Below are 12,114 nucleotides of genomic sequence, written 5' to 3'. Positions count from 1 at the left end.
ACACCACAGCTCCCTTGGGAGAGTGACGGGTCACTCTCATGTAACCCCGTTACAGAGAGCATAGGGAATTCGATTTGGATTTCATATTTATCGCCTGTGAGCAGAGCTTGCTTGTATTGCGCTTCAACAAACAATGTGTCAAGATTAACGATTGATTTTCTGCGTCGAATTGAACTTTGATATCATCAAGGCCATCGCTAGACAAGAGTAGTAAGGAATTGGCTTGGCCATATGTTGCTCAAACTCGTGTATATGACTACGACCTCTTCAAATTCCTAAGAAAAAAATCAGAAGTGACACGGGTTGCAGTAAAAGAAGCGGCATTCAGAACTCCTTATAAATTAAAATTCGCCTCTGCGTCTCTCTAGTAATGTAGTGTCCATAACACGACGGTGATGTTGAAAATTGATGAGGCGATATATATAGCATAACGGGTCACTTGCAACATGGTTTGGGTTGTCGTAAGCTTTGCTTAGGAAGGGGTTTATAAATACGCTAATGCCTAACCGGATGGATGTCCGGCTGTACACAATCGTATGCACTTGATTTAGTCGAAGGAATATTACAAAATCTTGATAATGAAGGAGGACGTCCCTATGACGGCTGTCAGTACACCATCCGATATGTTTTGGGAGCGGCTTGTGATGCCACAGGGACTATTTAATGCCCCAGCAACGTTCAATCGATTAGACTCGTATAGGCGGCTTTGCTGCAGATAAAAATAAATAAAGTCAGATTTGGATTTAAAGAGTTAATTAGCCTTGGGTTAAGGATGTAATTACTCTTAGAGTAAGCGGATTGCGATCCGCTAAACTCGTACTTGTTCTAAGTATAGAACGAAAGGTCGGTGACCTATCTTACGCTTCTCTACGCGCAAAGCTACGGCAGCCCCGCTGCAGTAAGTCAAAGACTTGTTTACGTTAGAAGCTCTTGGCTCCGCTCTTGAGTGGACCGTGCAAGCCCATCTTTTGTACGTTTGTCAACTCGAACTCTTTGAGCTAAGGATTGTTCTACGCAAGGTGCATAGCGAATCGGTTGCACAACCTCTATCTGTTCACTTGTATGCCAGAGCTTAGTACGTGACTGAAGAGTAAAATTCTTGACATTTTCGATTTGCAAATATTCTGTGGAGTACGTAAATTCGTTTCAAGTCTTGAACAATCTATTTAATGACTGGCTGTGTCGATTGGTTTAAACAAATTTAAAATCAATGGCCTTCCAGTGGACTTCCACTTAGGTATTTGCGCCATCTCTCTCAATCATGACTTCCTCTGCAAGTGTGGACCTTGAGATACAAGACGGTTCTTCAGCCATTGACATCTTCGTTCACAAGAATCAAGGCCAAGGCTATACGTATGATGATCTTATTCTCATGCCAGGCCATATTAGCTTTGGTGTGGATGCTGTACATCTCGACACCAAAGTATCACGAAATATTACTCTGCACCTACCGCTCGTTTCGTCGCCAATGGATACTGTGACGGAACATGCAATGGCTATTGGTATGGCCCTGCATGGTGGTATTGGTATTATTCACTACAACATGACAGTCGAGGAACAGGTTAAGGAAGTCAACCTTGTCAAATTGTTTAAAAATGGCTTCATCTCAGACCCAAAATGTCTGTCACCCGAAGACACACTGGAGGATGTTGACCGGATCAAGGCCGAGTTTGGATTTGCTGGTATTCCTATAACCGAAACGGGTAAGGTGGGCAGCGTGCTTGTGGGTATTGTGAGCAACCGTGACATTGACTTTATCGAGGACCGTCAAACTAAGTTAAAAACAGTCATGTCTACAAACCTTGTCACTGCTCCTGAAGGTGTGTCTCTCAAAGAGGCTAATCGCATTTTGCGTGAAAGCAAGAAGGGAAAGCTTCCTATCGTGAACGCTAAAGGCGAGTTTGTATCGCTTATTTCACGTCGCGACCTGGTGAAAAACCGTGACTTTCCACATGCATCCAAAGATGCAAATAAGCAGTTGCTAGTCGGTGCTGCTATTGGCACACGTCCGAATGATCGTGAGCGTTGCTCAGAGCTGGTTAAGGCTGGTGTGAATTTAATCGTCATTGACTCATCCCAGGGAGATTCAACTTTTCAAGTTGATTTAGTCAAATGGATTAAGGCTACGTACCCTCAGATTGATGTGATCGGTGGTAATGTGGTCACTCGCATGCAATGCAAGCGACTTATTGACGCTGGAGTTGATGGATTGAAGGTTGGTATGGGTGTGGGCTCTATTTGTACCACACAGGAAGTATGTGCCGTTGGCCGTGCACAGGCCAGCGCAGTATTCAACACTGCTCGCTACGCACGGCAATTTGGCATACCTGTCATTGCCGATGGTGGCATTGCTAGCTCGGGACATATTGTCAAAGCTTTAACGGTTGGTGCTTCGGCTGTTATGTGCGGCTCACTTTTTGCTGGTACCGAAGAGTCTCCTGGTCAGTACTTTTTCCAAGACGGTGTTCGTCTTAAGAAGTATCGTGGCATGGGTTCCATTGAAGCCATGACCGCTGGTTCATCCAAGCGTTACTTTGCTACTCATGCCGCTGTCAAAGTCGCTCAAGGAGTTAGCGGTGCTGTTGTTGACAAAGGCTCTTTGATGAAATACATACCGTATTTGCAGCAGGGGATTAAGCATGGTTTGCAAGATTTGGGTCAAATGAGTCTGGATTCTGTGCATAAGGCTCTTCACAATGGCGAACTGCGCTTTGAGCTGCGAACGCCCGCTGCACAGCGTGAGGGAAATGTTCATTCATTGTACACGTACGAAAAGCGTCTGTACTGAGCTTAAGCACGATGTTGGAGCAGGATTCTTATATCTACAGTATATAGTGCAGTCACTGAGCATGACAATGACTTATTGGATTTGATCGAGTCAAGCCAAAAACTGCATCGTAATGAATTTGAATATAGACATTATCTGGTTTGAAAACTAAGAGGATTACCAGATCCTAACTGTATTCATAGAACGGCTTCTAACTTTGTGTCAACGTTGAGGAAATATTATTTTGTTGTGATGGTCGACGCAATGTCAACGTATGGAACACTAAAATATCTTCATCACTTAACTGCGCGAGGGTAGACAAACGTTTATAGTAAGCTACGAGGTAGTACGTACACTTGTAGAATGTCAACATAATCAGAAGACATTTCGATGGACATCGTGGTACCCAATCAATCGACCCAATTTTCTGCCGGTCTCTTTCTCTTTGGATGGACTAGATGAAATCACCTCGGATGCCTGACCTGGAAAACGATTCCAAAGCTCAGGTAAAAGATCACCGTAGAGTTTGCTGTCGCTTGAGCTTAGACAACTCTGGTGCTTACTCAGAATCTTTGCAGCTTCGACCATCGGCAATGAGGTAAGAACAACGCGGCGCATTGCGACTCGTAACGATCCGTGTTTGTGTCCATCATCTCGAGAAACAAGAGGGAACCAATCTCCAAAAGCTTCATTAAGTGGCATTGCGAGACTAAGATGCACCTCACCAAGCTCTCGTTTGTTGCCTCCACGAACGAAAATGTCGATCGTGCGCTGGTCAATTGTTGGAGATGAGGCTATCCAGAAGACAAAGCGTTCATTAACGACCAAGTTACTTGGATCTATTGGTGATGTGTGCTGACTCGTGCATCCCAGTTGCATTGTGGCCACAAACGGCAGATGCATCCCGCTTTCATCACGATCGATGACTAAACCTTTTGCTTCTAGAATGTCAACGATGACCAACTCGCCGTAAGGACTTCCACATGAAATGGAACGAGACAGCCCGATTCGAGACCGAGGACACACATTATGCACATTATTGGTAGCATTTTCAGCCGCTTCGCGAGGAGGTAGTGCCGATGACAAATTGGATGCAAAAGAAAAGCTAGAAGTAGACGATGAAAGTGACGTGTTTGAGGTGGCATCCGAGGCTGAACGTGAAGATCTCCAACGTGATCGAATGGGTGGAGGAAACGAGAATAGCGTCGGCGGTCCTGCAGATGATGGGGCAGGTGCAGTAGAAGTTTTGTGCTTGATGCTGGGAAAAGTCTTGAGTAAAGAGTTTACAGGTTTCAACAAACTGGTGCTATGAGGCACTGCTGGTGATGCTGATGGGGAGTTGATGGAAGCTGCAGTGGAAGACGAAGACGGTGATGGCACAGGGGCCACATCCTCAGACACTGTTGACGATTCAAATTTCATATCACATTCTTCTGTTGGTTCGTAGGAATCTACATCGACTACAGGCGTTTGAGGTGCCTCATCTTCATGAACAATAGACTGACGATACTCATCCTTCCGTTCTTCACATATATTTGCTTCTTGATCAGGATATTCCTGAAAACCCGCGCTTTTCGAACGACCAACACGCGTTTGCCACAATCTCTTGACGCGCTGGAAATCGGAGTTCACCATTGTCACGCGAAGACAAAATTTGACTATGAGTTTGCTTCCTCTTCATTAAGTCGGACTTTTCAAGTCTGTTTTTTACTCCTTGCGAATGTAGAGGTACGCGAACTTCATAACTGGCATAGGATGTTATTGGCCTAGAATTTTGTACCATCAATGCCGTCCTATACCTCATACTTAAATTCATATCAATATAGATTTGCTCAGATTGTTGGTATTATCGAACATACATAAGATCGCATACAAAATTCAAAGTAATTTTGATATCTCTTTTAATCTTGTTGCTTATCGAGTCAGTTTGAAGAAAATATTGTACGCTAAAACTAATGATGCTACGTGACTGCGAAGGAAATGCTACGTAGATTTGTAGCCGTACTGGACGATGAGACCGGCGATAAAAATAACGCTATGTGTCAGTTGAAAGATATCGCATCAAAGCTACTTTTTAACAAATAAAGCGTTTAATATGACGGGCGATGGTGGCAATGTGTTGACATCAGTCATTCGCGTGGCACTTTGCGAGCATCACAGAGATCGCAAGAATAATTGAATAATACAGCGTAACAGATCATTGGCTTGTTTGATGGATTACGACAGGACGCAATCGCATGTCAAACTTTAGATTCCAAAAGTAGGCTCCGGTATTTTTGCGGAGCTGTGCACCAAATTTGACCGCCTGGGAAAACAGTTACTCTATTCGTGAGCATACGAAACGCAAGGATTTATCTAAATGGCTTATAGACAACCCTGGACAACATCGTCAGGATCGGACAAATCTACTTTTTCTCATGAAAATGTCTTCCCTTATCAACTGTTCGATGTATATGTACTCACTTACTGTTAGATCCATGTGAAATGCAACGTAACTAATTTGGTGATAGACCTTTTAGTGCACATATATCCAACATTAGACAACTTATTTTATTCTTGAGCTGATCTTGCACCACGAATGTCAAGATTGGGGCTAATTATATGGTCCAACTCTTATTGTGCTGACCTAAAGTATCCTCATACGTCACCTTCGTCATCCTGCAACCCACAACTGCAAAGCGGAATGAATGCGTTGCCAAAATAAAAATTGCGGATCAGTAATCGACAAAATTTTCATGATGTAAAGAGTGTTTTGGTTTGATGTTTGAGGGGTGTAAACCTGTGATATAAATCAACTGTGGACACTATTGACAGGTTGTAACTTGTGGCGGCGTTGAAAACGGTAAAATGAAGCAAAGAGTTCGTCTGATCGAAACACAACCTAGCGGTCACAGTTAACTTCTACTTGTCTTGACGATATCGCATTTCTGGCAACAAAATGCGTGTAGCTAAAACCTTATGATAAATTAGGTGCTGCGGCTGTCGTCGCAACATTACAGCACTTCCTATAATCTTTGTAAAATGAGTGTTACAATTTAAACTTTTGTTGCTGAATTGCATAAGCAAAATAACGAGGGTAGGTAGGGGTAAAGCTACTTTTTAGTTGTAATCTCGAAGATTAACAAAATCGCATTCAGCACAATACCTGGCGACTTGGCTAAACAGGATGGAAATACATTACTGCTTGTCAGTAATTAGAGCAAGATGGCCCGTCCATCTATTGATCTCCTTCACATCCCTCAGCTTATTCATTTGATGGGCAAACTGCCTCTTTTTCAGTCATTCCATTAAAAAGCTACAGATGTAAAATACCATTTATACGTCGTCTTGTTTCTATCCCACATTTTCTGAAAATCGAAATTGAACTCGTCGATAACACTGTATGAAATATTTTTAAAGACAAATTAGATCATCTGTACATGATAAGGTTGCTGACATTTCTGCTTCAGATCGGGCAAACTTAGCCAAAGAGTTCGCTAGGAGCTAAAATCATCATGCTAGAACTGAAGGATTGTTGGAACAAGCGAAATCTTTCAGGATTACACAGCGCGTTTTTTTGGTGAACATTAAAGTCGACGGGATAGTAGATCCATGAGATATTGTTTCACTCTCCTTGTATTGCTTGTTTATGAGACGCTCGTTCAACAATAATTTCACAGAATTTCGGAGCTTATCAGGGACTCCACCAACATTTTCGCACGACCAAATCTTTAGCCTCTAAATCAGATTGACACAACTTCGTCGCATTTTTCGTGACGCTGGTTCGTTATTGCTCTGGGCGAGTGAATTTTGCAATTACTAATTTCATACACTTAAGTCGAGAACATTATATTGAAGAAGTATGACTGGCGCTTCGAACGGCGAAGTATCGAGTATTTTCGAAGAATTGTCCTCGGATAGCACAACGAGGACTATAGTTCATAAGAAGTTTAGCATGAAATAAGGATAATCTGAAATCGTAAATAAAGGTGGAGAGAAATACTATTTATCAGCAGCATCAAAGTTAAAAAGACTTAACCTGCTGAACTGCATGAGTGTACAGGGTATAACCAGAAACAATGCAACCGATAGACTTGATCAACCACAGTATTTGCAATCTTGTGTATTGCGAAAAGATTTTGACATATAATAGTTCTATAGGACTTTGTTGACTTAAACCTGTTCGGCGTAATGTCTGCTCCGTTGAAGGTATAATGTCGTGAAGGAAGTGAGGAACAAAGCACTTTAGTCAAATGAAGACACTTGCATTCAGTCTCATAAATAAGCTCAAAGCACAAATTGGCTTGTCGTCGAATACGATATACACATTCACCCAGTACTCAAACTCAACGATGTATCAATCATTACTAAACGCATGTCATCTACTTCCAGACCCAACCTCTGAGTTTCAATTCAAAGTCTTGGTTAGGTATAGATAGCTTCATATTTATCCTTCCGTTGTTCGTATGCCACAGAGTCACAATTAGCAGCAATTTCTTTCATATTGCCTCTATTCAATGATGTATAAAAATGTGAGATGAGTTTACTATCGAAAATTTTTGTAGCGAATTCTTGATTAAAATTCTCAACACCTTGCTTGGGCAGACCAAAACAGGTCACTGTTTGCTTGCTCAGATAATTTACGATTCTCACATGAATAAAGAATTCTTCAAAAGCACACAAGTCAATTGTGCCCTTCAAATTGATAGTGCAGAAGGTATGTGTATCTATCAAAATTGGATGAGTGCTTGAAGCCGCTAAAAAAATTACCAACAACGTGCTTCTTGGACTTACTCCAATCACTTGGTGATGATACTCTCAAGATTCCAACTTATTCTCGCTGCATTAATAAACACAATCAAAGGGCTAAATGCAATGCCCGCCGTACATTTTTTCTTTGTTCTATGACAAAGAATTATAAGAGCACAACCCACTGTCGTTGCTTTGAGTGCAGATTCAGATAACGCACATTCATCAACTTACAGGTTGTGAGAACTCACTAATCGCGATTCCCACTCACAAATTAATTATATAAGCGACGTTGGGCATCGTGGAATGAGGAGCTTGAAAGACAATATAGAATTGCGAAGTCGCATTTGACACAAGAAAAGAAAGTGATTGCTGCGATGCGTGCACGTATCGAGAAACAGAACGAGCTGATTGCAGCAAAGATCGATTTTAGGTCTCGTAAGAACACCATCTGAACATGCAAATGTAACTCCAGCTTACGTCACAGAATCTTGCGAAACTGAACAGACCAGGATTACCAAAGAACTTATGTCTGCAGTTATGATTTCCTAGCAGTGATAAAAAGAATGTCCATTGATCTCTCTCAGTTGTTGATACAATTATCCAAAAGCACAGCAACTTCGTTCTAGTTCGCTGTTTTTGATGTTGTCCGGAGACTTAATCAACAATCATTGATATTTTTTGCGCTCAAACCGTTCACAAAACGCTCTAATTTTTTTCAGGTGGAAGTCAGCAATAAATTCATGCGGCTTCAAAATTTACACCAGAAGTTAGGCGAGAGAACATGAGGTGTCTATTAGACCAACTAGCGGTCATACCTTGGTAAATCCAACCTTATTATCCGTAGTATTTTGAATCCGAATCAAGCTGACACCAACAAGAGGTCTTCGAAATCGTCTTGTCTTCGCTTATGTACAGTAATGAACGATTTTGCTGGAATATAGTTGGGATAGCGAGCAAGAAATTCGACATTTACCGTCTCATTCCCACAATTAAGCATCCCAGTCGTATTTATCGATTAATTTAGATAGACACCCCCATGCCTGTGTTCTCCTTGGCTAGGTCGCCACTCTGGAAGACAGCCTTTTACACGCGCATCTTATGTGATCTGTTTATTGGCTGGCTATCTATGCGCTAAGGCACGATTAACTCTTTCATCTTCGATCTACCGGCCAAACCAATCAAAGAATCTCTGTTTTGCGCCAAACGTAGCTTCATTTGCAAGTACAATGAGGTTGGCCACAACAATTCAGCAGGGAGAGTACGGGAACCTTGACGTCTTGTAGCATATCGACATCTTCAACCTCCAATAACGTCTTAATTGGTGTCATCCTCACCCATTAGTATCTTTTTATCCCTATTTTCTAAAAGCATGCTTGAGAATACAGGAATGAAACAATAACGCTTAATTTTTCATACAATGTCGAGCTTACATTATTGTTACTTTTATAACGTGTGCAAAGAGCTGCACTGTAGCTGTACGTTTAGATCAGATGAAAACGAGTCGGCGGTTCTACAAATGAAGAAACAGTTGCGAAGAAGGCTTGCGCTTGATGCTGGGAAAAGTCTAACAACTGGTGATCTGGGGCGCCGCTGGCTATTGCGACGGCCAATAGACGAGAATAATTGACGAATAGAACTGTCAATGCCTGATCCTCGTCTAGCGGGAATCCTTCTTCCGTTCACCACGTATTTTTCGTCGGAATTATCATGAAAGAGTTTCTGCCACAGTCTTTCGATGCTGGAAGTTGATGTTCACCATTGTCATATCCTGCCTTATCTTAATTAAGCCGGATTTTCAAGTCTGTTTTCTACTTCTTGCGAATGCAGGTTCCAGATGACCTCTACATTTCTTCTGGTAAGATGATGCAGCTTTGACATCTAAAAACGAATGACTCAGCTGTTTGTGTCATAATAGTGATAGAGCGAGCAAATTTTGATGCTTTCTCTTAAGCACTGGAAGACCCATGAGATAAAACATCACAATTGTTGTTGAGTTGCAATGGCGATATTAAAAGCCGCACAGCAACTGTACGAGCGACTGTAGAAATGATTGACGTCATTTTCGTCATCTATCCACCTTAAACCTGGCTGTTGATTGTCTTTTCCAAATGGAAGGTAAGATTATGAGATGACTGTGTCGTCTTCTGTACAATTTACTGAAGCTGCAGAATCACCGTCCTCTTCTCTAAGCATACGGACATGCATCACATTCTATCCCGAAGCATCTCTTGCGTGAAGTGCTACATCTTTACCTGCTAGCATGTTTACTATAATCGATCAAAGAATTGTGCAAAGTCATCCACAATACGTGAGTGTGTCAAAATCTCCGCTTCAAGTATTAACTTCACCCTTTCAAACCGACTCTCTCTGCTCATGTGCTCTTGCGATAATCTTGTAGATATGGTACCAGATGAACGCGCTTCAATTGGGCAGACTTGTTTGATTATCATGGCCTCGCTGCATCGCGACACTGAACTGGTTATGACGAATTATGAAGCATTGCGACTCCAGCAAATCGATTGATTCTGACCATGAAGACGCAGGAGCTTGTGATATGGATTGCACAAACAAGCTGAGCTTCATTTATCGTGCATCGGAAAGGTTTCTAAAGACGATTCGTTTGCGTGTAGGTATGACATGGCATTATTGTACATTCAATAGAGATGGTCCTAGACCTTCATCATTAATAAGTTAATCTAGCTTCACATTTTCGATTATTAGAATCTCAAACACCATTCTGCTTCTATCACAGGGATAGTAACTACTGACTCAAACACTGTTTCGTGACTGCAAATCTTCCCTCGACTAGCAGAACTGTATATTGCCTTCTTATTAGCATATTAGATGATCACCATCCGAGTCACCTCGTCCATTTTCGGTATTAACGTTTCCTCGATAGAGTCTGAATTACTCACTAAACTCGCTGTTGAGCCGTGACGGCTTAGATGACGAAGTTTTCCATACGAATTGGAATGCAATAAGTTCAAAGAGGGCGAAGACTGACAGCACTTGGAGCTACCACAATCATACGACACTAGAAACCCTCCAACGAAGGCTCGAGCACAAGTGCCACCAGACTGATTTTCGTCGATCTCTGGACTTGTCTCCTGTGTCGCTGACAGCTTGTAAAGCTGACTTAAATTGATACGATGCTTCTGATTTGAGCCACGTTTGAAGTACGTGGTGAAGGAGCCAAGCATGTTTCCTGTGGATAATTGGTGCTCCGGAGTGCTTGCTGAGAAATTCGAGGGCTCCTTATTATGTGGCAGCAACTTGGAGAATCGTCTTGAGAATTTATCCAATCGCTTGTCCATAACACGTAGACCCATGACACATCGGACGCAAAACTTCCTTTGGCATACGTCTACTGGTCGATCTGCTTCCGAATCAAGTACGCCACGAGTGACGTAACAGGTCTTGCAAATAACGTCACCGCACAGTCGGCAATGGTGCCTCCGACGATACATGAAATTGAAATTTCGGCAACAGATACTGCAAGACTGACAACTTTTGTCGGGAATCCAGTTTCTTGGAGGAGTTAGCGTCTGTTTAGCAATATTGCGAGAGTCGATTACAAGTGATATGTCGTTCAACACTGCCATGTTCATACGATACTGTGCATTTTCTGTGATGGATGACTCATTCGTTTCAGTGGCACCCATGACAAATAATTCGGACGTCCCTTTTGACTCGATGGACGGATTTATAATTAGCGTGCGCTTCATTCGCATACGCGTCATTTTCATGGATCCCGTAAATTCAGGGCATTCAGGCACATCAATCGATGCCATTGCAACAAAACCGACCTCTTGCCCATCCGTATTTGTCGTGTAGCCCACCATCTCGACAAAACAAATGTCACGTTTGCCTGCAAGGGTGTTCTCCGCAAGCCATTTTATACCCAAATAGCTATCTCTTGTCGCAAGGATGGTGTGCAAAACGGCACCATCGATTACTTCAGGTGACAATAACTTTTGTTGCTGGACAAAGTCGGTCGTATTTGAAGTGCAGTGAACATCGACGATATCGCGATAGTATCCTTGGACGCGTCCAAATGTTCGGTACGATCGGAGCGGTGGACGTGAATCAAGTGGGTCACGACGTCCCGTCATGACACTCACAGTGCGACGCGGTAGTGATAAGCGTTTGCTATGTTTATGTGTTCTGATTCGACTAAGCGTTTGCGAATTAGTGTTGACCGAGTCATTCATACTGAACGTAGTTGCACGAGTGCATCTCGTTGATGTAGACGACCATGAAGGAGTGGAGCTATATGAGTCAGCGCCCCGAAGTTTGTACGTCTTGAGTTGTCCAACAGAGCTCACAAAGCGCCAATTTGAGTCGAGATCGGAGACATCTGCCGAAAGCTGTGCTCTACGGGCAAGGATAGCGTCTTGCACTTGCTGTTTCATCATGTTTTCAAGTCTGACTTCTTGAACTGCATTCAGCGATAGCGGTGCGAATACTGAAGACGTTGAAGACATGATTGCTACAATGAGCAGAATGGTTCGTGGCAATGAGGGTAAAACTTTGAAACTGGAGTGACTGGTACCCCTTGTAAGCATCACAATTATCCGGTACTGCGACAAGCCCCGCTTCAGAGCAGACAGGTACTT

The 12,114-nt window shown here is 42.6% G+C and overlaps 4 protein-coding genes across 4 annotated transcripts; 2 read left to right on the top strand and 2 right to left on the bottom strand.

Annotated features, from left to right (window-relative positions):
• Positions 1-1,261: 1,261 nt before the first annotated feature.
• PHALS_09272 (inosine-5-monophosphate dehydrogenase) lies at positions 1,262-2,788 on the top strand (the record flags this gene model as incomplete). Its single annotated transcript, XM_024724741.1, has 1 exon — positions 1,262-2,788. One exon carries the CDS (start codon positions 1,262-1,264, stop codon positions 2,786-2,788), a length of 1,527 nt encoding a protein of 508 aa, XP_024575587.1.
• Positions 2,789-3,142: 354 nt separating this feature from the next.
• On the bottom strand, positions 3,143-4,402 carry PHALS_09271 (C2 domain; the record flags this gene model as incomplete). The annotated part of the gene is made up of 1 exon (XM_024724740.1): positions 3,143-4,402. One exon carries the CDS (start codon positions 4,400-4,402, stop codon positions 3,143-3,145), a length of 1,260 nt encoding a protein of 419 aa, XP_024575586.1.
• Positions 4,403-10,338: 5,936 nt separating this feature from the next.
• PHALS_09270 (Predicted Rho/Rac guanine nucleotide exchange factor/faciogenital dysplasia protein 3) lies at positions 10,339-11,340 on the bottom strand (the record flags this gene model as incomplete). Its single annotated transcript, XM_024724739.1, has 1 exon — positions 10,339-11,340. The coding sequence occupies one exon, from the start codon at positions 11,338-11,340 to the stop codon at positions 10,339-10,341; it is 1,002 nt and encodes a 333-aa protein (XP_024575585.1).
• Positions 11,341-11,608: 268 nt separating this feature from the next.
• Positions 11,609-11,952, top strand: PHALS_09269 (uncharacterized protein; the record flags this gene model as incomplete). Its single annotated transcript, XM_024724738.1, has 3 exons — positions 11,609-11,630; positions 11,691-11,878; positions 11,947-11,952. The coding sequence occupies 3 exons, from the start codon at positions 11,609-11,611 to the stop codon at positions 11,950-11,952; spliced, it is 216 nt and encodes a 71-aa protein (XP_024575584.1).
• Positions 11,953-12,114: the final 162 nt, after the last annotated feature.

Source organism: Plasmopara halstedii (assembly GCF_900000015.1).
Source record: "Plasmopara halstedii genome assembly, contig: Scaffold_410, whole genome shotgun sequence".
Lineage (NCBI taxonomy): Eukaryota > Oomycota > Peronosporomycetes > Peronosporales > Peronosporaceae > Plasmopara > Plasmopara halstedii.
This window is presented reverse-complemented; position numbering and strand designations above follow the sequence as displayed.